The sequence below is a fragment of the Pteronotus mesoamericanus genome, unplaced genomic scaffold, assembly GCF_021234165.1.
Source record: "Pteronotus mesoamericanus isolate MK-2021 breed Mesoamerican mustached bat unplaced genomic scaffold, CSHL_Meso_final scaffold_21, whole genome shotgun sequence".
NCBI classification, from domain to species: Eukaryota; Metazoa; Chordata; class Mammalia; order Chiroptera; family Mormoopidae; genus Pteronotus; species Pteronotus mesoamericanus.
The window spans coordinates 3,390,301-3,418,220 of record NW_026555310.1 but is presented as its reverse complement, the minus strand read 5'-3'; the positions used below and the strand labels follow the sequence as shown (position 1 = coordinate 3,418,220).

Genomic DNA, 27,920 nt, shown 5'->3' with positions numbered 1-27,920 from the left:
GAAATCTCTGGTGAATGAGCTGAGGAGGGGGCAGCTTGTATGGAGTATGTGTATTTATCTGTATTCTTTTCCATAGGTACCATTAGATTTGTCTGGCTTAATTTAATGGGAACTTCTGGGACCTGCAGAGACTGTAAAGGTCGAGGGTAAGGTTTTTGTCATCTGTTCAGGCTCCTCTTCTTCCAATGGAACTTCCTCATTCTCTCCCACTCCCTTCAACCTCTTCCCTTTTCCAACTTGTGTGTACGTCTACCGCCCTTTCGCAATTTTCTCTCCCCTTTGTGTTTTTTCTTCTGCCTCTCTCAACCACCTTTCCTTCCAGGTCGTTTGAGTCCAAGTTGAAGTAGGCAGCTGGTGTTACCCAATTCCTCTACCTGGGGGGCCCAACCTGTATAATCAGTGCTAGGGGCTTTGTTCTAACACTCTGGAACCTCTGTTTTCTTTTCTTTTCTTTTTTTTTTTTTTTGTTTCCTTTTTTGTTTTTGTTTTTCTCTTCTGTTTCCGTGTAGGTCTCTTTAGTCAGCCTTATAGCTAATGCCCTGGGCTACTCGGAACTAGGTGCCATAAAGTCCCTTAGGACCCTAAGAGCTTTGAGACCCTTAAGAGCCTTATCACGATTTGAAGGGATGAGGGTAAGATACTAAGCCGCTGATCCTTCTGCATGCCAATGGAAACTGTTAAAGCATGCTAGAACTGATCACATGGTGGAAAGATCATTGAAGCCCAAACTCTGTGATGCAGCTGCCATTTGATCCTCCACTCTCCCCCTCACCCGCCCCGTGCGGGGGAATTGCGTTAAGCTGCCTCATCACATTAATATCGGCCCCACCCCCAACAACATGCCATTGCAGAACATGTTAACATTGGCTATTCTCATTTGGCCTGGCTTACCTGTAGCACTGGGGCAGCTTTATGGGCTGTTGATATAATAGGGAGAATCACCAGGTGCAAAGAAGGGGAATTGTAACCCAGAAACCCACTGAAAAGCAGAGGCCGCAAGCAGGGAGAGTCCTATGTAGGGCCATCAGCCAGGTGGGGACTATGACCTTGGAGTCACTGAGAAAGCAGCTAAGAAGGGGGTTGAAGACATGATGGCAGGCCTGGGATTGGGATGGAGCAGAATTTGGCCTGGCCCTGGGAAAAGAAATGCTTTTCTTTCTATTCTGATTCCTCTTATTGCACCTTGTTGTTCTCAGCCCAGTCCCATAAGGACTGGCAGCCACTGTCTGATAGCAAAGCTTTCCTCCTCACCCCCTACCCCTCTGCCCATGCTATATGGTCCCCTATCCTAACACTGTCAAAGTAACAACCAGGTATGATGCTAGATGAATAGCAGCTAGTTCTCCTGAAATTTCTTGACACCTGCTATTCCTGTTTTGGTGACACTCCGCCCAAATACAAAAGGTACAAGGTGCTGTCACCCTGTCAACTTAGAAATAAGTCTCCCTCTTTTGGTGCCTTTTTGCTATCTCTCTTGATTTAAAAAAAAAAAATGGTGTGGGTGTGTACACATGTGCGCACACACACTAAAAAGTCAATTTCCTAAAATGAAGTGGGCAGCTGGCTTTTGGTGGTAATAGTTGTCCTGTGTAATCAGAGAGATCTGTTATACTTAACGAGGCCAAGAAAACCATTTCAATTCAGATGTTGAATACATGCAGGAGAGCAAACCAGAGGATATGTTTTTAAATGTGCAAATATCAGGATGTAGGAATAAAAATTAAACAGTTGCAGTAGTCCACATGAGCAAGACTAATTGGAGAAACTAGATACCAGGACAGTGCTGCTTCATTCATCCCTCATCTGTGACCCCTGGCCACTAGTCTATGGTGAGACCCACAACTGGACAGAAAGATGAAAATTTCACTGGGACCTGGGAATTTTATCTTATTATTTTGGTTTATTCACACAAATGCTTTTTGCAACAAATTTGTGTTTCTTCTGTAGCACAGTCACAGTTTCATTTTCTAAATACAAGCTTTCTGCAACTCACCCAAAGCCATCTGCAGGAAGATCAGTTCCACAGCAGCATAGTTTATTTTAATTTAAAAAGCAAAACAAGATGGGATTCTAGTCTCTCTCCCACAGTTCATAAGAGATTTCAGAATGTGTGATAATGTCCTTATTGTGCTCAGGCTAAATGCAGGGAGCGAGCACGCTGCTTTTAGGTGGCTCTGGCGTCATTGAAAAGAATTAAAATGTTCTTCCCGCCGCCCACCCCACCTTCCCACTTTTATCAGAAGGGGTTAACATTTTTTTTAAAATATATAATACTAATCTTTTTATAAAGCTGATCATTTGTTTTGGTGTCTGAACACTGAGGATTTTTAAAAGTTTGTTGAAGGCAATACTTGAAACATTGTACCTGAGCCCGGTAGCCTGTGACCCTCCACAATCCCCACCAGTGATCCTGGATCTCCTAAAATGAGACCTGAAGGAGCCTAAGAAAAAATGCCCAAGTGATACTCGCTACTGACTTTCTCAGTCTGGATGTCATTACTGCCAGTTCTGCCCCGCAGCAGAAACAGACCTCACGGACCAGCTGGAGCCAGCTTGCCCATGAGGAAATTATTTGAATAATCTGGGCACAGGAGCCCTTTCGGTGGCCACACCTCTTCCTTTTTAGCTCCTCCTTTTCTCACCTTTCCTGGCCTCAGTTTCCACCACCCTGAAACTTTTACTTGTCAGCTTTCAAGTAGTTTAAGAGGCCAGAGGTCCAGAATGGGTGATCAGAACAGAAGAAACATTTATTTGCAAAATATTGGAAAGTGAAATTTCTATATCAAGGTTTTCTCAAATAAGATAATATGGACAGGAACAAATGTGAACCCAAAGCCAGGATTTCAAACAATAAATAAATGTCCATTGAGGGAAGCTCTGATATAGGAGTGTCACCTGATTTGATTGACTCCAACCAATAGAATTTACTACTGGTTGGGCAGGTAGAGGGCTCAGGATCCATTCCTGTACTGTGGAAGAATAACTGCAAGAAGAAAAGATTGAATTGGCCTGAGTTTATAGTTTTGTTTGAATGTTGTGTTTCTATGGGGGCTGTGTTTTTCACTTCCTTGGTTTGGGTCCGTGTGTATGCCAACACTTGAGAGATTACCCGTAGAAAATTGTAAGTAAGAAATCTTCAAGATCTGAATACTGTCAATGCAGATGGGCTCAACTGTCACTGTGCTGCTCCAACGATAGGCTCAGATCTTCACTTGAGAGGGAACACATGGCCCTAGCCTGTCCTGGGACACTGACTTCAGTCTCTTCCTCTCTTCTTCCTCAAACCAAAGACCAGAAAATTGAAACACTCATGCTATTGGCAAAGGAATACTTAATGTAGTTCTTTGCTTTTCTCTCCTCCATAGTAATCTTCATTTAAAATGTTGCTGTGCTATTAAATTTTTGAGGATCTGTAATAGTAATGCTATGAAAGATGCATGCATTTTTGTTGTCAGTACATAGTTGTCCATTAAAGCCATATTCCCTCTGCCAGATATTAAAAGCTATTTGACAGACTTTACACTATTTAATGAGCAATAATATTCTAGGCATTATAGAAAAGACAAAAATGCTGTAAGATTTACTATTCATTGGCATTTTCTCATCAATTAAATTAAATTTGAATCAATTACTAAGTATAAACTTTCATTGAAAACAGTAACTTTTAATAGATTGCTAGAACCTAGCTCTGAGTAATAGTTCTATACTTTTTAAAAATAATTTCATCATAATTAAAGGCAATATCGAATAACTTGAGAATTTAGAGAGCAGAAGAGGAGATTCAATTTATTAAATGACTATCCATGGACACTTGAATTAGCATTTATAATACAGTGATAGTGTGAGAGCTCAGGATAACAAAACATGGTTTCCTACCCTTTGCTGAGAACATCAACACGATTATGTATGGAGCACAGTTAAACAATTTCCGTCTAACATACTGCAGCTTATCAGCTATTTATAGCAAGAAAGAATTATTAGTAAATTTCATCAACTGTTTACTGCTTTATTCATAAAACTAAGGTAAGAAATTTTTCTTTGGTTATAATTAATAAATGAAAGTATGTTTTCATCCTCTAAGTACATTGGACTTTATAGGATTTTTATGTTATACATGTCTGAGAACAAGGCTCAGTAAATACTTTTGTATATTAATTCCTTTGATCAGTCTATGAGTATAAATGTGTGAAGAGATCACTTAGTCATTTAGCTAATTATTCTTTCCTGCTGTAAATATTAACCCGCATATAGCTGTTACACAAATACCCTATGCAGGACAGGTTAGACTGGGTTAAGACAGAAGACTTCCTAGAGAAGGTAGATTCTGAATGGAGATTTTAAAAATGACATTTCTAGGTTTCCCATCCTTTGGGGCCTCCTTCCCTATTGCGTTCTTGAGAGGATCTAAGAGAAGGTCGTGCTCTCACCTCAGCTCTGCTGCAAAATGCTGTCTCATAGACCTGAGCTTTTGAATCTTTATATAATCTGCTCTTATCATTTGAGAAACGATTATTCCTTTTGTGGAACACCCTCTTTTGCCTATTCTTTTGCATATTTCATTGCTTTCTGGTGCTCCCACTAAAGGATGAGCAACTGTAGAATGAGGAAGTAAAATTCAAATCTGATCACCTGACCGATTTGGTAATGAGTAAATAAAAATGAGTATCAGTCTCAAAAGTAGCATTGAGGATATTTCAGATTTCAGATATTCTGGCTTTTTTTTGCTCAAAATAACAGTTGAAATATATTCATTTTATACTAATGACAGAGCTGTTCTAAAAGAGATTTCTTGGTCTAAGAATTAAGAAATATCTGCCTCTCAATCCAAAGGCCTTTGTAAATATATGAATTGGAGAAACACAAAACTAGTATTTTAATCTAAGGAATAGTGACTCCTTAGCAGAATATTATGGTCTATTTTATCCAGGACAGAGCAGACGGCTCTTCTGCGTCAGGTGTTCCAATGAGTGACAGTGCAATCGAAGACAAAAGCGGTGTAGGAAAACCTGAACCCAAGCCGGGCCCAAATCAGAGAGCCCAGCGCTGCCCCCTGGTGTTCCTTCTCCAGCATGGTCCTTTGGCCCTTTGGATGCTGTGCTGGTTGGCAGCCTGTCCTATCTTTTCCCTGCGCTGAAAAACTAACTGCAGGGACAGGGTGATACTTGTCACCTCAACAAAATGTTAGAAGACTTCATTTATATTCATTGTCTTTGTTTTAACTCCATTAATCCTTCTAGAATACCAGAAAAAGGGAGAAGCACTCTTCCCTTTTTAGGTCCACCTTCCTGGCCCTTGACAGTCCCACTAAGACAACAGCAAGTAAGAATCAGGGCAGAAGTGAACACCAGCCTTGCCTTTGTCTCATCACCTGAAATGCTATTTTTATAAGCACTTTGAATTCCTCTAGTGAAAACCGCTGCCACGGAAAGAATTGTCTAGCTACTCTTACCTATAGTGTGAAGCAAAATCAAAGTTAAAACAACCCAGAAACTTTGATTCCTGGGGGCTTTTTTTCTTTTTTCTTTTTTTCCCCACTGCTCAGATTACTATAGTCAGTGATTTTTAACAATATGCCAATTTTGGGTTTTAAGAGCATGGATCTAACCCAAAACTTTCCTCCCAAAACTTGTCATTCCCATGTAAAGAGTTGAATCAAGGTTTGGATTGAACAGACACCAGGATTAGCCAAGCAAGGGGTGACTCTTCAATTTAGGAGCCTACAAAGTCAGGAAAAAAGGGCTGAAGAAGAGTAATGAATCATGTATGAAAAACATCTGTTCAGATTTTATTTTATATGGTTTGGTAGAGGGAATATAGCTTTTTTTTTCTTGAGCCTGTAAAATATGCATGCTCAGCTATTGCCTGAAATAAGATAACTGGCCTTGCATAGTCTTAAGAGAGACTTTATGTACTGTTGACTGATTCACTGCTAACCCCAAAGGGCGGTTCTCTTTGATTTTGAACAATCATACCTTGTTTTACAGAGGGGGAATGTCTGTTGCAAGGCAACTGGTGAGCTTGAGATCTCAGATTTTCCCATGGGGCAGATTTTATGAGTTGGTGAAGAGGAAGATTGGACGAAAATTAACTTTTTTGGTCCAGGTCGATGCCTAGGTGAGAAGACCTAGGTCGGCTTGAGCAAGGGATTTGTGTTAGATTAAATAAATATGTGATTTATTAGGATTCCTCAAAATATATTTGATAGATTTAGAAAATTTTGGTCCTACTTCTGGATCTCTCCAGTTACCCTAATTTCAAAAGGAACATAATGTTCCTATAGTCAGAACAAGCCACACAATGTCATTCCCCTCCTGGAAATCAAAAAAAAAATGTGCTTGCCTGTACTTCCTCCCAACACTCAGCAACCTCCCCTTCTAATGCAGGTGGTGGTCAATGCCTTGGTGGGCGCCATCCCCTCCATCATGAATGTGCTGCTGGTGTGTCTCATCTTCTGGCTGATTTTCAGCATCATGGGAGTTAACCTATTTGCGGGAAAGTACCACTACTGCTTTAACGAGACTTCTGAAATCCGATTTGACATTGACATAGTCAACAATAAAACTGATTGTGAAAAGCTCATGGAGGGGAACAATACAGAAATCAGATGGAAGAATGTGAAGATCAACTTTGACAACGTTGGGGCAGGATATTTGGCGCTGCTTCAGGTGGTGAGTATTGTTATTTCTTCTCTCCCATGAAATTCAGGTGGGTAGTAGCAATCTTGTCTGGTTCTTTCTCAACCCTGCTTCCAGGATTAAAATGACTTTTAATAGGTCACACAGAGCCATGTCATTTCCCAAACTAGTTCCAGGGAGACTACTCTGGTAGTCTGCTTACTCTGACTTCTCCAAGACCTCACTCAAAGGAAAGCTCTCTCTGCTTTGAAGCTCAGCAACAAATAAAGATTCCAGCAGCATAATGAAGTTGCAGAGTGATCACTTTTTCTCTCCAGGACAGAGCATGTAGTTAAAGAAAAAGGAAAAAATGAACATAAATACATAGACCAAAAAAAGTGATGGCAAGTTTGATGGAGCAGAACGGTTCTGTGTAACAGCTACACTAAAGTTAAAGGGGAAAATGTGGTAGTGCTGTGATGCTGCCACGCAGGGCAACCCCAGGGGAAAATCTGAATACATCACAGTGAGAAAGGTTTATTTTAATCAAGTAACGTTTCGTTAGGTCTAGTTTTCTCTTCCCTCTCTCACCAATTTTTTGAAATGTTTTATAAGACTGTGATGCAATGAAGGTTCCTCAGCTTTGGAGTCAGACAGATGTACATTTGAGCCACACATATTTATTGTATATGTGATCTTGGACAAATTACTCAGCCTCCCTGAGTCTGTTTCTTCATCTGTTAAATGTGGGTAATAATACCTTGCATGGTTACTGTAAAGAAGGTTCATAATCATTTATTAAAATTTCTTCACACAGTGCCTGGCATGTAGCAGTGATTAATTAATGTTATTTGTGATTATGCATTTTTATTACTATTACAAATGTGTCTACATCATATAGTTGTTGGACGTATTAAATGTGATAATGCAGGTGAAGATCTCAACTCAACCTTACGTAGTAAGCACTTATTGTTAGTAGTAGGAGGCAAAATTAATGGAATGGGCAGTGGTTCATTTCACTCCCAAGGACTTTTATTGTTCTACCCCAGTTTAAGAAATTGGACCTGCAAATTGAATTTGAATTGGAGCAGCTCCAGGAGACCAACGCACACCAACCAGCCAAACATTGTATTCAGACTCCCCACCATGTGCAAGGTCCTGTGCTTGGCACTAGTAGACCATCAGATGAATAAAGAACTGCCCATGTTCTGAAAAAACGTAGAATCTGGTTAAATAAATAAAACAAATAGAATGTAAATAAAACATGGAAAATTTTCATTGGTTACCTATATTTGTTTCAAAATCAGATTAGATATACAAGATTGAGGAGTAAAATTGGGAAGGGGCTGCCTAGGCTGAAGCCAGAATTGACACCGCCATAAGCTAAACATGCATGTATTAATAAGGGAAAAATTCTGGCCTTTTTTGTTTGTTTTTGTCTTTAATGCAGCTACGAATTTTCCAGACCCCAATGTTTAACACCTTTTAAAAAAGTGATTCCTCTAAGTTCTAAGTATCATCAGTGGATTCCTGGTACTCATTCATAAATATAGTTTGCCCCTGCTGTAGGCAACCTTCTCAGGCCCGTTTTAAAGACCTTTTGTGAAAGTATTGGTCCGATTACCATTGCCAGCATGTTTCTCTGATGTTATTTTCAGGGGCTTAGATAAAGCTCCCTGGGGACTTGTATTAATAAACAGAAAATTATATGTCCATGTGAGGCTGTACCCAAACTCCCTGCCTTATGTTCTCACTGAACCCAAGCCTGGCTTCTTGGACCTTTGCTTAGATTCCCACCCACCCATAACAGGCACCGTCTAATGACTGACTCTGTTTACCAGGCAACCTTCAAAGGCTGGATGGACATCATGTACGCAGCTGTAGATTCCCGAAAGGTAAGGACATGCCTGATGAAACCACATCCTTCTTAGATGATTAGACAGCAAGCAGCATGGTGGATCTCATCAGGAAAGAGAGGGAGGGTTAGAATGTGTTCGCTTGTTTTGTTGATTACAGGGCACTTCCTCCTCTCAGCCTGTCTTCACTCTCGCACACCGATTCCAGGTGTTCTGGCTGTTGAATTGAGCCTAGCCCGGGGCGGGGCGTGGGGGGGAGCTGTCTGCTTTTCAATGCTCCTTTGAAGTAAGTGTGGCTCCTAGCAGCCTCCTCTCCTCCTCACTTCATGATTTTCATATTCTCCACCTAAGTCATGGCAGGAATAATGTCTTCTGAGCGCAGGGCCCATCAGTGTGAAGGAGACAGAATCTAAGGTTCCTGAACCCCAGTTTGTCCAGCAGCTTGAGTGGTCAGTTATGGCTCACAGCCTTGGCAAGGTCAGAATTGCCCACCTGATCCCCAGGCTATGAGCTGACTCTCTTCCTTTTTCTCCTGCCCTTTAACAGCCTGAGGAGCAGCCTAAGTATGAGGACAACATCTACATGTACATCTACTTTGTCATCTTCATCATCTTCGGCTCCTTCTTCACCCTGAACCTGTTCATTGGTGTCATCATTGATAACTTCAATCAACAAAAGAAAAAGATAGGTCTCCTCCCCTCATTGCCAGTGGTCAGAGGTCAACCCAGACGAGGGGCATATCTCTTTATGTCTCTGTTCCTCTCTCTAGAGAGGTAGCACCTCTCTTCCTCTGAAATCCATACTATCACCTCACTGTGGCACCTGCCCCGCTGTGCGTTAGCCCCGGCCACCTCTTCCTGTTGTGAGCTGGATTTCACAGGACACAGCTTACCGCATTTCCTAGCAGTCTTATTCTTGAGGCCTTTGACTGGTTTTGGCCTCCTACCAGAGAGAGGTGTAGGGTAGGAGAGGGTTTAGTGACAGAGGTGAAAAGGAGAGCAAATGAACAGCTATAGGAAGAAGTAGAAATTGTCTAGGCTTGCAGCCATCTATGAGAGACCATCCTTAAAAAGTTCACTTCCATACTTGTCCCAGATAGTTAACAATTTTCCAAAGCAAATTGAAAAGATTACTCTTATTATTCATCTTATAAATTAATTCTGTCTCAGCAAACTCCAAGGAACTCCGCAAATTGTTTTCTTGCCCCAGAATTTCTAAATTTTTAATGTCAGAAATAAATGGACCATTAGCCAGGAGTTGAAAATCCTTTTATTTTAAAATGTTTTTTTCCTCCCCTAGAATTTTGTCAAGAAAGCAAGCTGAAAAAAATTCAGGGGCCAGTGAGATGCAACCATCTTCAAAGTCCTTGCTCTCAGGTTTAACCCTTTCTTGAGAGTCTGTAATTTCCTTCCTTCCTAGCAGATCTCAGGAAACCCAAGCTGAAAACAGAGGCAGGTGTCTACCTGGTCTGTCTCACTCTGGGACAACTATTAACTAAACTGACCTAAGGAAAGGAAAGGGGATGTCTCCCTCAGTTCTCAGTGTTGAACCTTAGGTTCCAAACCTGCAGCACTTGAGAGCCCGTTGTAATTGCCTGTTCTTTTTCCCTCCTTTACTTTGGAGGTCAGGACATCTTCATGACTGAAGAACAGAAGAAGTACTACAATGCCATGAAAAAGCTGGGCTCAAAGAAACCACAGAAGCCCATTCCCCGCCCTGTGGTGAGTGCATTTGTGCAGGCTGAGGGCAGAGAGAACCCCTAATGGAAAAAGATACTGATAGGGCTACTGCCAAGGAAGGAAAGGGGTAAGTGATGGGCTGCCTGTGCCCTCTAACCCTCTGCTAGCCACCTTGTCCAGATCTGAGAACAGCAGAAGAACGGGATTAAGGTATGGGATGGCTTTTGCTTTTGTGCTTGACCTTGCCTTTGGGCCTTCCTTGGGCAGCAGCAGAGATTTGGCATGTTAACCACACCAGCTGCAGCCCTAGCAAAGAGATATTTTAAGAGACAACTGGAAATTCACAGATGAAAGCAAAAATGAAAGCTGATCTCTTTCTTACCAGTATGAAATAGATTTGGTCATCGTGTTTTCAGCTCTCTACCCAAGATGTCGGTCTTTGCAGGGATGTGCTTAGAGGCTAATGTAATGCTTCTGGCTGTTTGTGGGAGCAGAAGAGCGTGAAATTATGGGGTGTCTGAGGTCCTGATTGCCTCCTTGAACTGAGCCTTTTGTGAACCAGAGTTGGGGGCTGAGATTCTGTTGGTGGTTGTCTCCTTGCTTCAGAGAAGGAGATGCCCCTGAAGCCATGCAGCCAGCTGGGTGGGACACAGCCCCCACAGACCAGGCTCCAAGTCCCTTCTTCTGTAACTTGTACTTAAAGTAACTTAAGAAAAACATACAAAACAGCAGAACTCTTAAAATAGCAGCTTACCTGGCAATCTGTTTTGTGAAAATTCAAGTGGAGCTACTTTGTTTGAATCAAGAGTGGGGCCCCAGAGTACTTTCCCTTCTCACCCCCACACCTGGCATGCTTGCCTTGCCGGGTTCTGTGGGAAGGGAAACCCTAGCGCTTGGCGGAACTTGGTGTTTGAAAACCACCACGTTAAAGTAATTCTGAAAATAAGCACCAGCTCAAGTGCCTAAGTACTCTTTTAAAAATTGGTGACATCTTAAGAAAATGAATGATTTTTATTTCCTTGCTGTTAGAGTGTCCATTCTGGGATAGAAATGGAACCAAAAGGAATGGAACAGGGTCCGCATTTTTAAAGTTCTGTTCAGTACTTTGCACAAGGGAACCCGAGTGTATTTTCTTTGACACTAAAATATAAAAACTTAGCGTGGCAAGAAACATTAATAGTGATTAGCACTCATTCAGCAAATATAAAAGGTCCTCCGATGATGTTCTTTTGTTTAACAGCAGTTTCATTATAACATTGATGAAATGCATAGAAGCTTAACTCTTGTCTATATCAATTAGCCTATGGTAAAATTGGTTTTGTTATACGTTACTTCGCTTAACGTCACAGAACCTGTTGACATTAAATGAGGACTTACTGTAGGTATAGGTCTCCTACTGTGTACCAGGCACTAAACGTAAAGTGATGAACAAAATTTAGACGCTATCATGGAGCTTACAATATATAGTCATCATTTAGGTAAATAAGCAAATGGCCATTAGAAAATGTGCATTGTTGTGAGAAAAAATTAACTGGAGGGCCATAACAGAGAAGAATGGAGGCTTAGGGTGGGTGAATCTACTTCAGAAGAGCAGTCAGAGAAAGCCTCACTAAAGGAGAGTCTACTTGAGTGGATGAGAAGCAGCTGAAATTGGGGGGAAGGAGATCCTAGAAAAGCAAATGAGGCCCTAAAAGAAGGAAATGTTAGTGTGGCCAGAGATGGTGAGCCAGAGGAAGGGGCAAGAGATGAGCAGGATTAACCTGTGAAAGGCATTTCGTAAGCCAGGTTAACAGGAATTTTGTTGCAAGCCCGATGAGAAACTGTTGAAAGGCTGTAAGTAGAAGAATAATGTGGTTCATTTATGTTTTTAAATAATCACACTTGATACTGTGTGGGGATTGCATTGGAGAAGGGCAAGAGAGGAGGCAGGTTAGAGACTGCTGGAAGTACAGATGAAAGAGGATGGTGCCTAAGGCTAGAGTAGGGCCAACAGAGGTGGAATGAAGTGGATGAATTCGATTTATCTTTTTGGAGAAAGAATTGGTAAGGCCTGCAATGGATTAGGTGGAAGGTGGGAAGACAAGGGAGAGGAAGGAGACAAGGATGACCCTCCGGTTTCTGGCTTAGACACTGGATGAATAATTGAGATGAGAGAGGAACAAGTTGGGGGAGGAGCAGGGAAAGAACTTAGTTCTGCTTTGAACTTGTTAAGTTTGAGATGCTTATGAGTCATCAAGGAAAGATGCAGAGTAAGCAACACAGGAATTCCGAGGGAGGATATGGGCTGAGAAGAAGGACCATGAGAAAGTACATAGATATTACTTAAGCAGTAGGAATATATGAGCTCTCCTGGGGAGAAAGCATAGAGAAAGAAGAGTTTAAGTAACAGGAGAAATGGCTGGCAAATGAGACTGAAAAGGACTAGCTGGACAGGTGGGGAGACATCTAGAAGTGGCGATGGCATAGATGCAAAAGAGAAGAGTGGCAATTTTAGAAAACTCTTGGTGCGTTGATATTGATGTTGGGGTCTGTCCATGCCCCTGATATCCTGACAGAGCAGCAGGATCAAGCTGGCTGGTGTTAGAGAAAAGAAAGCAGAGCACTCTAATCAACAGGATGGCAACTTCCAGGCTGCTTAGAAAGGTTTTCAAGAATCCTTTTATATCTTTCCTCCTCCTTTACCCCCTCCCAGAACAAAATCCAAGGTATCGTCTTTGATTTTGTCACTCAACAAGCCTTTGACATTGTTATCATGATGCTCATCTGCCTTAACATGGTGACAATGATGGTGGAGACAGATACTCAGAGCAAGCAGATGGAGAACATTCTCTACTGGATTAACCTTGTCTTCGTCATCTTCTTCACTTGTGAGTGTGTGCTCAAAATGTTTGCCTTGAGGCACTACTACTTCACCATTGGCTGGAACATCTTCGACTTCGTGGTAGTCATCCTCTCCATCGTGGGTGAGTGGGGCAGGCGGGGAAGGGAGTACAGGCCTTGAGTGGCCTTGAGGACAAGATTCCTGCGAGAGAATGAGTTAGACAGGTCAGAAGTGCAGTCTGGTTACTCTTGTAGCTCAAGCCCATGTGTCATCTCATGGGTCTGCCCAGCAGGTTACGTGGTCAGTGTGTTTCTGTAGAGTGTTGATAGTAGTCTTGGATTGTAAATTCTGGTTGCAGGGAGGTGGGTTGGGGAATGATTAGATTTGGCTCTTGCTTTCAAGGAGTTTAAAGTCTAACAGGGAAGGTAAATGAAACTGATTTTCGCCCTGGCTGGTGTAGCTCAGTTAGTTGGAGTGTTCTCCTGTAGCTGAAAGATTGTGGATTTGATTCCCAGTCAGGGCACATACCTAGGTTGTGGGTTCGAACCCTGGTCCAGGTGCAAGTGTGTGCAACCCTTAGCTCTGGCTCTGATCCCCAGTCCTGGCGCTTATGGGAGGCAACTAATCAATGCTTCTCTCTCGCATTGATGTTCCTCTCTCCCCCTTTCTCTCTCTTTAAAAAAGCAATGGAAAAACAAAGTCCTTGGGTAAGGATTAAAAAACAAACTGATTTTAAAAATATGGCCACAATAGCAGTATAAAATGGAAAAAGAAATGGTAAGAGATTGTTAGGTAGAATATTCATGAACTGGTCTAAGAGATGTCTAGTGGTAATGGTGGTGGTGCTGATGATGATGATGGCCGTGCTCATGCTCCTGGGAGTTTTCTGTGCACTGGGTTCAGTTTGAGAGTTTCTTCACTTGCATTATCTCATTTGATCCTCACGACAGCCCAGGAAGCCGGCTTTTATTATCTTCACTGCAAAGACGTTAAGGTCACTCAGTTCAGAGGTAGCAAAGGCAGAACTCAAGTTTGTTTTTTAACAGCAACTGTGTGACATTTTGCTTCAACCTAAAGGCATGAAAGGGGTGATGTTCTGGCCGACAGAAGAAATGCTGTCGTATTGATTGCCCTCCCAGAACATTTCTTTGCCTTCCTGAAAGGCATCCTGAGTGGTGAAACACTGCCGCGGCAGGTTCAATGACTTAGGCTGGCAGACAGAGTGCCCGAGACCCCTGGGAACCAGCCCCAGAGCTCTGCTGGCTGGGCCGGGTGAGCGAGCTGGTGACTGTGGGCAACAGAAGGCAGCTGGCATTCGCCTTGGCCTGTGCTGCTTTCTAGTTCTATCCTCAGGAGCAGCATGTCCAAAGGTGTGTTGATACATGGAACACGAATCCCACCCATCCCTCCCCAAGAAAGAAATCCCATGATGAAATTACTTTGGGCAACACTGTACATTAAATTTCCTTGGAAGGGTCACAGAGCACAGTAGCCAAGAGAAGGCTCTTGGGAGTCCTACAGTAAAGAATTAATATACCATCCCTCCTTAATTTGATCATAATACCCTTTTTCAAATTATAGTAATGATAGCTTACATTTTAATGGAATATACTCTGTGCTGGTCACCATTCTAAGTGCCTTACCTGTTTTAATTTATATATCCCTCACAACAACCCTGTTGTTGTACCAGGAAGCACAGAGAAGTCACCAAGACATGGGACTAGTTAAGTGAGCAAGCAGGGTTCAAGCCCAGCCCCCATTCTCAAATCCACACCCCTAACCTCCCACAAAACACACATCGGACAATATTGCTCTTGCCCACTGTGCTTGAACTTTTTCTGCCCACCTATCATTGAGTGGGGTGGAAAACCTGAAGACCAAACCAAGCTCCCTATTCTCAGAGAGCACTCGAAAATAAAGATTTTGATGATTGTGATTTTTTTTTAATCCTCACCTGAGGATATACTTTTTTATTGCTTTAGAGAGCTGAAGGAGATGGGGTTGGGGGCAGAGAGAAATTTCAGTGTGATAGAGAAACATCAGTTGGTTGCCTCCTGTACACACCCCGATGAGGGATTGAACCCGCAGTGTTCCAACTAACTGAGCCACACTAACCAGGGCAATGATTACAGTTTTTATTAGATATCATTCATGTGTTCTGAAAGAAAAGTATAGAAATTATCTTTTTAAATCAAGAGGATCTGGGGTAAAACTAGCCCTGGAACCTCCTAAAGGACCCCTTAAATAGTATTCCTACTGCCTGGGTTGCTGTCTGCCCCATCTTTCTCTTGTTTTCTCTGGGAGCAAATACACAGTCATCCTACAAAACCTCGCTCAGGCATCTTCTCTCTGAAGCCTTACTTGCCTACCATACATGGAATGCAAGTGTTACACACTGAAATATATTACCTGACTTCTTATGGTCCCAGGTTGTGGCTTAATAGAGAACTGAAAAGAGGAGAGCTGAGAAATCATCTTGGATCCTGGCTGTGGTAGATTTTCTTGAAAGCTCAAACACCCCATGGAACTCTAGCTCCAGACAAAGCCCCGGGATGTTACCTGGTCTACTTTGAATTTGCTGCATCTTGCCCCTTCCTGAAAGAATCCTTACCTAGCTTAAAACCTTCAAGTAAGGGGATTCCATAGCTTTCTGCAGTTCATTACCCCAATATTTATAAATCCACATGGTTGAAAGATATTTTTTTGTTTAAAGTAAATCCCTCTTGTCAGTTGAAGCCCATGTTGACTCACTAGGGCCGCAACCGCAGCAGAAGGCCCTGAAGGAAGAGTCGTGTCATTGCCTTCCCAGCAGCGGTCATTCCGCAGCCTTTTCATCTCCTCCTCCTTCTGTGGCCCCTTGTTGGGTGTCCAGTATTGCTCTGCAGTTCAAAGGCAAGTGGTCTGGTAGGGGTGGAACAGAAAAAAAGCCCCCTGATTTGTACATTTTCACCATCTACCTTTATTTCCTACTAATGCCTTGACATTTTTATCTTCTGATATAGATTTTAAAACTTAGAAGCTCTAAGTTAAAAGCCACTCTTGAGCAGTCTCGTTAGTGTTCTAGGTTGATTTGGTAGGGAAGTGACATGGAGCAACGAGAAACCAAAAATGGCTTCATGGTCCTGGCCAGGTAGCTCAGTTGGTTAGACACTGTCCCCATAAGCCAAGGTTGCAGGTTTGATCTCCGGTCTATCAAAGAATGCATAAATAAGTAGAACAACAAATCAGTGTGTGTGTGTGTGTGTGTGTCCGTGTGTGTGTGTGTGTCCGTGTGTCTGTCTTCCCTCTTTCTCTCCCTCCCCCTTCCTTTCTCTAAAAAAATCAATAAATAAATTTTAAAAATTAAGATTTTACTTACTGATTTTTTTAGAGAGAGGGGAATGGAAGGAAGGAAGAGAGGGAGAAAAACATTGACATGAGAAAGAAACATTAATTGGTTGCCTCTCATATGCGCCCCACCAGGGATGAACCCTCAACCCAGGCATGTGCCCCGACCAGGAATCAAACCAGCGACCTTTTGCTTTGTGGGATAATGCTCAATCAACTGATCCACACCAGTCAGGGCAAATTTTTTTTTTTTAATGTCTTCTCAGATCCGGAAAGAAGATACTTTGAAAATTGGTGGTATTATCAGAATAACTAAGACATCACAGCCAAAGGGTAGTGAAGTCACAGGGTGGAGCAAGGACCTCTCATTCATTATCAGTGGATATGGAAATTTGATAGCGTTTTGGAGAGGAATCCATAACACCTAGGGAAGCCATGCATGTACAAATATGAAAAAACTAATTATCCCTGAGTGGGAAAACAGACAAATAGGACCTATTCATGAAATTCAACCATTATCATGAATAATCTAAAATTATCTTAACACCAAAGATCGATCTCACAATGTTAAGTCTCAAAAGCAAGTTAGAGATCTAAAAAAATTTATCTAAAAAGATAGATACATTTTAATTCCTTAAGCATAGTAAGATGCTATCTATATGTTATTCATGGGTTCATGCATGATGAAATCATGAAGACAACACAACATACCATCTTCAGGATTGCGATTGCTTCTGGGGATGAAGAAGAAGCAAATTTGGTGAATGCTAGCATCTCTTAAATCTGGGTGTTATGTATATTAGTATCTGTTTTATTGTTTTCTCTGCTTTTTTATATGTTTGAAATGTGATTTTTTTTATCATGAGAGTTCAGATTGACTAGTAAGGCACTCGTCCTATAAAGTCCTTTGAACTTAAGGATTCCATAATGCCAGGTGACAGAAGTAAAGAAAGAGGACGTCTCCGATCTCAGTAACATATCTTATTCTATTCCTCTTCTTAGGAATGTTCCTGGCTGACATAATTGAGAAATACTTTGTTTCCCCAACCCTATTCCGAGTCATCCGATTGGCCCGTATTGGGCGCATCTTGCGTCTGATCAAAGGCGCCAAAGGGATTCGTACCCTGCTCTTTGCCTTAATGATGTCCTTGCCTGCCCTGTTCAACATCGGCCTTCTGCTCTTCCTGGTCATGTTCATCTTCTCCATCTTTGGGATGTCCAATTTTGCATATGTGAAGCACGAGGCTGGCATTGATGACATGTTCAACTTTGAGACATTTGGCAACAGCATGATCTGCCTCTTTCAGATCACAACCTCGGCTGGGTGGGATGGCCTGCTGCTGCCCATCCTAAACCGCCCCCCTGACTGCAACCTGGATAAAGAACACCCAGGGAGCAACTTCAAGGGAGACTGCGGGAACCCCTCAGTGGGCATCTTCTTCTTTGTAAGCTATATCATAATCTCCTTCCTAATTGTTGTGAACATGTACATTGCCATCATCTTGGAGAACTTCAGCGTAGCCACAGAGGAAAGTGCAGACCCTCTGAGTGAGGACGACTTTGAGACCTTCTATGAGATCTGGGAGAAGTTTGACCCCGATGCCACCCAGTTCATCGAGTATTCTAAGTTGGCAGACTTTGCAGATGCCTTGGAGCATCCTCTCCGAGTTCCCAAGCCCAACACCATTGAGCTCATTGCCATGGATCTGCCCATGGTCAGTGGGGATCGTATCCACTGCTTGGACATCCTTTTTGCCTTCACCAAGCGGGTCCTGGGGGACAGCGGGGAGCTGGACATCCTCCGGCAGCAGATGGAGGAGCGGTTCGTGGCGTCTAATCCTTCCAAAGTGTCTTACGAGCCAATCACAACCACGCTGCGGCGCAAGCAGGAAGAGGTGTCAGCAGTGGTCCTGCAGCGTGCCTACCGGGGACATTTAGCAAGGCGGGGCTTCATTTGCAAAAAGACAGCCTCCAATAAGCTGGAGAATGGAGGCACACACCGGGAGAAAAAGGAGAGCACCCCATCCACAGCCTCCCTCCCGTCCTATGACAGTGTAACTAAACCTGAGAAGGAGAAACAGCAGCGGGCAGAGGAAGGAAGAAGGGAAAGAGCCAAAAGACAAAAAGAGGTCAGAGAATCCAAGTGTTAGAAGAAAGCAAAAATTAAATATTGTACAGATTTAAAACTTGCAAGTGAAAGATTGTTTACAAACTTCCTGAATATTATCAATGCAGAACAGCTGTGGAGACACTTTACCCTGAAGATCTATACCAAACGTAGTCTGCTTACCATGTACCACGGTTGCATCTTGAGCAGTGACCTGCCCAGGGCAAAGGACCCTGCTCCCTGGACTCACAGATTTTATAATGCTTGGGCAGGTGGTTACTGCATGTTCCACATCAGTCAATGCAACTTAAAACAAAACTAAACAGGATACAAAAACAGAGGAGAGGCTGCCGGGACCAGCATATTTCCGTTGCAGCCAAATGGATTTTATTTTTTCATTTCGTTGATTCTCAGAAGCAGAAAGCATCACTTTAAAAGTTTGTTTGTTCATGCAAACTATATTTGCATTCTTACATTAGTTAAGCTAAGCAGCAAAAAGAAGACACACACATACTCACATTTAGCCCATGTCATTTAATTGTCAGTTTCTTTGACATAATCCACATCTTCTCCACATGGGCTTCACATGGTTTGGAGATGGGTGGGGGAAAACAATCAGGTTTCTTCAGGCTGAGGAGAACTTGCTCAGGCCGATTCCAAACATTGTGCTTGTTCAATGCGTAGAAATGATTTGCATGATGGCATGCCGTGATCAGAAGTCATGCATGAGAACCATACACCACAGGACACTACTAATCCGCTCCCCTGCACTGGGTCAGCCTTTGGACAGGACCCAGCCCTGCACCGTTCACTGTATTTGGAGAAAAAATGGTAAGAGTTCCACACCCGCTGCAATTCTTTATGAATTCTTAGAAGTCTTTCATACACCTTCCGGGTAGGGAAACATAACCAACCAATTGACCACCACCAACAAAAAACAAACCCAATCCAACAAGCAGATGGATCCGTTGTGTGTATATGTTTAACAGACATCTCTAACATACAGCCATTGTTGCACATTTCGAAAGATGAACTGTTTAATGCTGCTCTGTGTCCCGTACGTGGGGAAACATTGATCTCAAATGGCTTGTATTAATAATGTCACTGTAAAACCAAATCCTAGGGCTAAAAACAAAAATCAAAAAAAAGTTCATTTGTATTTTGCAATATTTATGATGATTGTTTAGCCTTCATACTGGAGAACTGACACTTATTTGGGGTAGAGGTAAAAATGCTATTCAAAGTAGCATATTATCTCTAGGGGGTGATTTAGGGAACCTAAGACAACCTTTTGTTGGGGGGGTTAAAGGGTGCTCATTTCATTTAGTATTACGTCCTTCTGCATTATGGCTTTCTCTGGGCTTGGGTCCTCATGGAAAGGGGTTCAGATATTGTGAACAGGCCTCTCTTCTAGAGAGGGGTTGTCCCAAGCTCACACACTGCATGATTCCTCTTGTCTCCATCACATTTCCACCAAGCAGGGCTTCCCTTACCCACAGAGGTGGGGGAGGGCAGCAGCATCAGGGCTGTGGCTGTGGTTTCTTTCATTTATTGTTAGAATAAGCCGTCACTGGTGGGACCTGAGGTAGAGATGGAGCCGCCTCTGAACCAAGCCCACTTGGTTTCTTTGTTGCACTGGTTCTCATGAGAAAGTGATTTAACATTAATTCTTAGATGTTCTACCTTCCCCCAGCACATTCCCTTTCAGCCGGTTTTGCTGTCTGCTTAGCGACCTGCCCATTGTCATTGAAGGGTGGCTTTGGGGGGAGCGTCCTCTCTTCCATTCCATCTCCTGCTTTAGGGAGGGCAGTTTTTAGTCCAGGGGTTTCTCATCTGATGACTAGATTTCAAAGCCAAGATGCTGCAGTTGAATGTGTCAGGAAGCCTATACAGAGAATGGGGAGAGATTTTAACGTGCAAACCAAATCAAAATAAATTCTTCCTGAACCATACAATAGGGGGCGGGGGGAACAACCCATCATCAGACACACCAATCTGCCTTGCAGTGGAAGCACTTCGGATGTATTTTCACAGTCCACCTGACTAGTTTTGTGTAGAACAAACCACAGCAAGTCAGTAAGCAGAGCTTTCTGTCTTGTTGGACCAATAGATGCTGTCCAGCTATCGTAAGCCTGCTTCTGCGGCATCACCCGTAGAACTTTTGTACTACACGCGATACCGGGTTGGGAAGTCATTTCTTTCAGTGACCCTGCTAACTGCTAGGACGAATGTATAGTAACATGTACAGGCTACATTGTAAACAGCACAAAACAGAAGCTGACATGTGTGGTTATTCTTTTTAAGAGAATTATAAATACTGTAATATTTTATTTTATTGGCATGCCTTTTTGTAAATACAAATTAACTTATTAAATAGGAAATGGCTTCTGGCTTCTGCCATTGTCATGTTTATTTTTATTTTTTATACTTTTCTTTCTTCTTAGAACTTAGATGCTGTCAGCCAATGTACATCCCCAAACCAGACAGACAGACAAAAAATTTTTTATTGCTAATGGTCTTTTCCAAAACAACAACAAATATATATATTTTTGTTCCAATGTGCAATAAATTCTAACCACTTCTATGCAAGATTTGGCTAAACTTCATCATTGTTCTTAGGTCTTGAGATGGGCAACAGAGCTATTAACATCCTGCTTGGTACCCCAAGTGCTCGTGCTCGTGATGGCATTAAGCTACTATTAATGAGGTTTTTCTAAGATCTGCCCTTTTCCTCCCCCAGACCTGATCCTAGCCCAGCAGGCCATACACACACACACACACACACACATCCCCTACCCCCCCCCTCTCTCTCTCTCTCTCTCTCTCTCTCTCTCTCTCTCTCTCTCTCTCTCTCTCTCTCGCTTGGGTATCTGACACCCATCTGCCAGCTTCACAGGGAAGAAGCCTCCTCTACTCTATTTGAAGTTTCACTTTTTTTTTTTTTAACTTTTCCTACCTTCTTTTCCCTCCCCTCCGCCCACCCGCTCCACCCGCTCACTCACTCTCACTCACCCACCCTGCCTCACACTTCTTTGGTAGTAAATGACACCATCACCAGCAGTTTACACCCGCAGTTAACACCCGCATTAAACTGAAAGAATCAGCGATGACGTTTCTCAGCGTCCTCCCTGAGTGGGTAAGTGGCAACGCTTGGCCAAATATTAACAAAGCCAATCAAACAGCAGCAGCAGCCACAGTATCACTGCACATATATATATATAGATCTATAAATAGAATATAAATATATTTATTTTTTGTAGCCAGGTCCTTGGTGCAGTATTTATATTCCACAATCCACCTTTAAAAAAAAAGGACAAAAAGCAAAAAGTCACGTGTGATGCTGTTAATTTAAAATGCAGAGCCAAAGCCACTGAGCGGCAGCTGACACAGTTGCTGGTTTGTGTGAAAAAAACTTGCCCCTCTTTCCTTAACCTCCTTGTTGCTTAGGATGAGGAGACTCCCCAATTTAAAGCAGCGGGCGAGAACAGGAAAGACTTCTCGAGTCAGCATGACCCACTCCCATCCTCTCTAAATGAGCCTCCTTTGGCACCAGAGGTTGACCTGGGAGAGATAAACAGAAACTCCCAGTCAAAGCTCCTGGAACGACAGTGCCCAGAGTTCTTTTATTTTTCGCCGCAACCAATGTAAACTTGTAACAGACCAATAGTGAAGATTAGTATATTAGCGAATGCATGGAGGCCAACACTGCTCTAAATGAGACATGACAAAACATACATCACAACTATAAACCAAAAAGGAAACAAAATAAAAATGACCCTTTTTACTGTACAAGGGAAGCCTGTCTTGGTGTGTGTTTGTTGCCTGACTATCCCAATTCTTGAGTCCTGGGAGGGGTCTGGGAATTGGGACCTTCCTACAGGTGGGGAAAGGAGGGGAATGGGAGAGAGATCATGGGGTCTCTGGCAAAGGTCTGGCTGAGTAGAGATTGGTGAGAAAAGCAAGGTCCTGACCCCCACCCCCATCCCCATTCACCCATTGCATGTGGCATTCCTCCTCCTCCTGGGCCAGTGCTTCAAGGTCCATGAAACCGTTCCTCACCAGTTCACCTGGCAAAGCTCCCAGAGATGATGTCAGCCAACCCTGCTGGGCTGGCCTTACTTCTGCCTTTTTCACCAGTGTGTGGGAGGGAAAAAACAACTATCCCAATGCCCCAAAGCTCGGGCATGCACGATGCCCAATAGCCTCCACTCTGCTAGCTAATGCTGGGCCCTGCCCTCCATCACCCCACAGATGAACCAGCAGACTAGGGCTGGTCTCATTCACATGTGTGCAGGGGTGAGGGGCACCCCTCCCCTTCCCTCACCCTGCCCTGCTTTGGGGACATCCCTCTCTAGGCCATGTCTCCCGGTCCAGGAACACTCTCAGGAGGATTCTGAAGTGCCCACTCTAGTCCACTCCAGTAGCTCCACTCTGGAGAGAGATGGCTGGTAGGTCAGTCCCCACCCTCCCCCGGCCCCCAGCCTCCAGGCCTACCGTGGGGGCGAGATTGCCATGGGCTATGACTTTGTGACTTGAGTCCAGGGCATCTTTTGTAACGATGCCTCTTTCTTTTCTCAGATGTTGCCCAAAGTTTTGCAAAAAGCTTCGTTCATTTTCAGGTACCCCCCACCCCGTAAAGAATTGGCTGCAACTAGCCAGCCAGGGGGACATTAGGAGAGAAGAGGAAATTTGGGTTGGGAGGGGCCCAAGGTTTGCACAGAGTCTGTGTTGTGACTCAGCTCTGTGCTTTCTTGGATTCCCTTTTTAGGATCACCATGATTTCCTCTGTTAAAACACTCCTGAGGCACCCCCGGCCCCTGTCCCCCACTGCTATTTGCTGTACATAGAGGCTAAGTGGGGTGGGGTGGGCGGGTGTGCACATGTGGTGTGTGTGTGTGTGAAGAATGTATATAGGTAAAGGGGAGCGGGGTCCAGTGGTTCCAGAAAAGGGACAGAACTCCTGTGTTCCATCCCCAGCTCAACCGCTGGCTCGCTGTGTGGCCTTGGGCAAGTCACTTAACCTCTCTGTGCCTCAGTTTCCCCATCTGTAAAATGGGGATAATAATACTGACCTACCTCACAGGGGTGTTGTGAGGCTTTAACTAAATGTTCTGTAAAGTGTTTTGAGATACAGAGGCAAAGGCACTAGGGAAGGGCAAAGTATTATTTGGACTTAAGGAAGATGAAATGGTACCATAAATGCTGCTATTCTGAGAGCCATTTTAAACTGCACTGCTCCAACCACCCCCGCTTCTCATCACCAGGACAGCAGGTCGAGAAAATCTTTCCTTTCACTTGCTTCTGGGGTTTATGGTTATTCTAGACATTTAATTTTTTTCCCTTGCTGTATCTCCTTCCCTCACCCCCTCGACTTGTTCCCTGTTCCGTTTATGCGGAAATGGTGGAAATGCTTGAGAAATGAGAATGTATACGTGGATTGGAAGTTTATAGTCTGAAATTTCAATTTTACTTTGTACTGTACATCTTTTTACTTTAGAATTTGCAATAAAGGGTTACGTCAATATTGTTTTCAACTCTCCTCTTGGACTGGCCTGTCATTCTGTCATTGCTCTCACATCGATGTCTCTCCGCCAAGGGTGGATGGGAAGTCAAGCACTCCCACCCAGCAGGATCCCACAGCTGTACTCTGGCCTTCCCCTGTGACAAGGGACATGGTCTGAGTAGTGGATGGGAAAGGTTTGGGGCTCTTGGTACACCTTCGGGAGGCCTTGCCAGAGCAGGGAGAGAGGCTTGGAGGCCGCAGCCTCTGGAGGTGGGCACACCTCCAGTGTGCCACCCCAGCACACTCCGGCAGGGCCACAGAGTAAACCAGGCGGGCGACTTGTTCCGGTCGCCCTTATGCCTGCCAGGCTCCCTTGCTGCTGGCAGAGTATTTCCTCTGGAGCTCATATTTGCAAGTCAGGCAGCTCTAGGTTCAAAAACCTAACTGTACCTTGAGTTTTAAAAATTGGGTCAAATAGCCCTGGCTGGTGTGGTTCAGTGGATTGAGTGCTGGCCTGTGATCCAAAGGGTCATTGGTTGGATTCCCAGTCAGGACACATGCCTGGGTTGTGGGCCAGGTCCTCAGTGAGGGGCACATGAGAGGCAACCACACATTGATGTTTCTCTCCCTTTCTTTCTCCTTCCCTTCCCCCGCTCTAAAAATAAGTAAAATCTTTTTTTAAAAAAGTAAAAACCAATTAAAATTAGGTCCAATAATGTATGTAACTGCTTATCACAGTTAGGGCTCAATAAATGGTAGCTCTTAGTGGAAGAATAATTTCGAAAAAACTAATGCTGACAAGAACTGGGAGGGCCTGCCTCCTACGGTGCTGCTAGACTGACACCTGAGCCCTTCCTCTTCTATTGACAGCACTCTTGGCTATGCCTGTCATTTCCAAAGAACTAACAAACCGATTGCTCCGTCCTTGGCGAGTTTTGTAACTTTTATAATACGTCAAAGGTAGCACTCCACCAGGATTGTGCCCCGCTTTACAGCCGGGGGCACTGGGGTGAGGGAGGGTCTGGCCCACCTGCAGCCCGGGCAGAGTGGGCCCAGGACCCCGGAAAAAGGAGCTGCGCTTCAGTCAAGAGCGGCTTCGCCTCCCACCAGCCTTGCGCCTCGCTGGGCCTGAGCCGGGCAGTGGCGGGCGGGCCGGGGCTGCCGGGCCGCACCCCGTCGCCATCGCCGCCCGTGATCCACAGTGTGAGCAGGATGAACAGCGCCCCGGCGCCCAGTGTTCCCACGAAACCTGTGAAGAGGCCCAGCGCCAGCGGCCCGGCCCAGCCCAGGGGGCTGCGCTGGTACGGTGCCTGGGGCAGTCGCTCCAAGACCAGCTCCAGCTCATCCCAGTTGGGCTCGGGGACGGAGGCGCGGCGGGAGCGCGCGTGAGGTGGGGGCGGGCCCGGGGCGGGTCCCGGGGCTGAGGCTGGAGCCGGCGCGGGGGCGGGGGCGGGGGCGGGGCCTGGGGACTCCTCGGGCGGCAAGTAGCCCTGCCCAAACTTGCGCAGCTGCAGCGTCGCCTGCTGGTGGAGGTTCTTGCCCAGCTCCCGGGCCACGTCCGGGCGGCCGCAGCGCCGCAGGGCCCGGGCCACACGGTCCCAGGGCAGCGTCAGGGCCTCGGCTGCCAGCCAAGCCGCCAGCCCTTCCCGGCAGCCGTCGGATACCTCCTCGGGGTCAGCTGCCGGGTCCCTCGCCTCCCGTCGCCGCCGGCCTGGTGACCCTGGCTTGGGCCCTGGCGGTTCGGCCCGAGCCAACCGATCCTCAGAAAGTCTGGCCAGCTCGGCCTCGACGTCCGGCTCCGGCGCCTTCAGAAGCGACTGGAAATGGCTGCACTCCTCCGGGGTCAGCAGCTCGGCTAGACGGACAGCCGTGTGAGGCCCCATGGCGTCCATGGCCCCCGCCAGAACTAGCACCCAGCCCCAGAGCGCCAGAGCCAGGACGAGGACCCCAGCGGGAGACTGACCCGCCATCGCCTGGCGGTGACCCGGACCCCGACTGTTGGGGAGGAGCTGCTCGGAATGCCCTCGGGTGGGGGAGGGGCGCTAGCGCCCATGGATGGGGGCGGGAAGGGGCTTTCCACATTCCGCGGCTGGTCCCAGCACCCAGGGACATGGAAGGGGGCCTCCAACACGCGCGACTCGTTGGAGGATCATCTCCCAACACCCAGAAGAAGAAGGGTCTCACAAAACCCAGAAATTGAAGAAAGTTCCCCAATACCCCGAGGTGGGTGGGCCCAAGTCCCCTGAGACCGGGGACGGGCTGGCTGGCGGCCTGGCTGGCCCACGAATGCCTCAAATTCAGCAAGTCTCCGGCATCGCTCTTCTAATCATTCACTGGCCCTCCTCATTCTCCAGAATGAAGCCCTAGAGCCCTAGCTGCCCATTATCTCTGACATCTAATCAATATCTAAATTCTCTTACCAGCTAAATACCAAATAGGTAGAGGCCATCATCTCCCATCCTCCCCCATGGGAACCCTCACCGGCACCATCTCCTGCATCTCGTGCATCTCGTGCCTGGGTAAAGGAAGCTCCTCCTCTGTCCCGACCTGCCTGGGTCCCTACCTGCCTCCACATGCCAGGGCCCCACTCACTAAACTTGTCTCCATCCCCCAACCAGGCTGGGCTCTGGCTCTCCTTTGGGCCTTGGCCTGCACTCTGTTCTGGCTCAGTCACTCCTCAGCTGAGAGGTCTCTTCTGGAAAATGCTCCCTGACTAACTCCATCCTACCTACTCCCTCAGCCTTTTTCCTCTCTCCATCATTAGAATGGGCAGTCCATCTATTGTCCCAATCCCATGGCACCTAATGAGAAAGTATTCAGTAAAGATTTCTTGAATCAGTGTGTGAATTCCTAACTTTCAAATCAGTCGTGTCCCACCCCCAACCCCTAGCTCTGCAGGGGCATGAATGTTCCTCATGGTACAGTGGTTCCGTCCCAACGATTCCTCCAGCCCCACTTCCCCTCACTGCAGCCCTTATTTTATGTTCTTATACCAAATCACACATATGGTGCAGTTCCCAGCCTCCACAGCTTTGCCCAGCTGTACCCACTCTTGTCCAGGAAGCTTTCCTGACACCCTAGCCACTGCTGTGAGTCTGGGTTTTTTTCTGGACATTCTTGAGATAGACTATGCATCCTGCATCAAGACACTTTATCTGGACATTCATTCATTTCAGGACTTATTTAGTGTCTTCCATGTGCCATATGTGAGAATAAAAATATTGATGGGGCCCCTCCTCAAGCAGCTTTATGTAGCTATATTTTCAAGTGATCCATTTTCTAGCTTTCCCTGCCCTGTACTGTGGCATCTCCAAAACAGCGGCTATGCTTAATCATTTCTATATTCTCAGTACCATACAGTGTCTGCACACAGTAGGTATACAATAAACCAGCTGGAGAGCCAGGGGGGTCTGGACCTCAGAGACCCAGGAGAGTCAGGGTTGCTGAGCCCTGGGGCAAGGTTCCCAGAGCCTCCCTGTCCAAGCAGACTCTCAGTTGTTTTCAGAGAGGAAACTGTTTGCTTTGCCTCCTGAAAGCCTGGTGTATATGCTCAGCCCTGAGCCCTGGGTGCACTGATCCCCTTGCACTCTGGTGCATTTTCAGTAATTTTAGAGCATTTGTCAAGGACCTCAGAAGTTATAAGTCCAAACCTCTCATGGGTTCCTCCACACAACTCTTTCAGCAAGATGTTCCATCCTAGTTTCATCAGTCTCCCAGTTTGAGTTGTCCAAGATAGTTTGGGCGTTGACAAATGGTGGCAGGCAAAGGATCCTGTGTGACCTTAAAGACTGGAACTCGGCTCTCTCCATACCCTGCCCTCTGGGTATGGTCCCTCCATCCAAGAGTGGAATACAAGTACAATCACTGCAGCCATCAAAGGCTGCTGTCCAGGTTGTGAGTGAACCTTCCTCTTTTGCCCCTTTCCTGCATCCATTCATTTATTCATTCATTCACTCAGTCAACACACGTGAGCCTTTCATTGTCCCCTCCCCGCCACCGCCCCCTGCCGATCC

General features: G+C 45.2%; 2 protein-coding genes across 2 annotated transcripts in view; one reads left to right on the top strand and one right to left on the bottom strand.

Moving 5' to 3' along the window:
• The window catches only part of SCN8A (sodium voltage-gated channel alpha subunit 8), a 183,965-nt gene extending 163,148 nt beyond the window's left edge, over positions 1 to 20,817 (top strand). Inside the window, exons 21-27 of the mRNA XM_054591086.1 lie at positions 510 to 632; positions 6,384 to 6,668; positions 8,456 to 8,509; positions 9,017 to 9,154; positions 10,087 to 10,191; positions 12,842 to 13,112; positions 17,300 to 20,817. Coding sequence (XP_054447061.1) covers positions 510 to 632; positions 6,384 to 6,668; positions 8,456 to 8,509; positions 9,017 to 9,154; positions 10,087 to 10,191; positions 12,842 to 13,112; positions 17,300 to 18,447 — 2,124 coding nt within the window. The 3' untranslated portion in view covers positions 18,448 to 20,817. The remainder of the gene's footprint in view (positions 1 to 509; positions 633 to 6,383; positions 6,669 to 8,455; positions 8,510 to 9,016; positions 9,155 to 10,086; positions 10,192 to 12,841; positions 13,113 to 17,299) is intronic.
• Positions 20,818 to 24,896: 4,079 nt separating this feature from the next.
• On the bottom strand, positions 24,897 to 25,877 carry TMDD1 (transmembrane and death domain 1). The gene has a single exon (XM_054591505.1). It carries the CDS (start codon positions 25,875 to 25,877, stop codon positions 24,897 to 24,899), a length of 981 nt encoding a protein of 326 aa, XP_054447480.1.
• Positions 25,878 to 27,920: the final 2,043 nt, after the last annotated feature.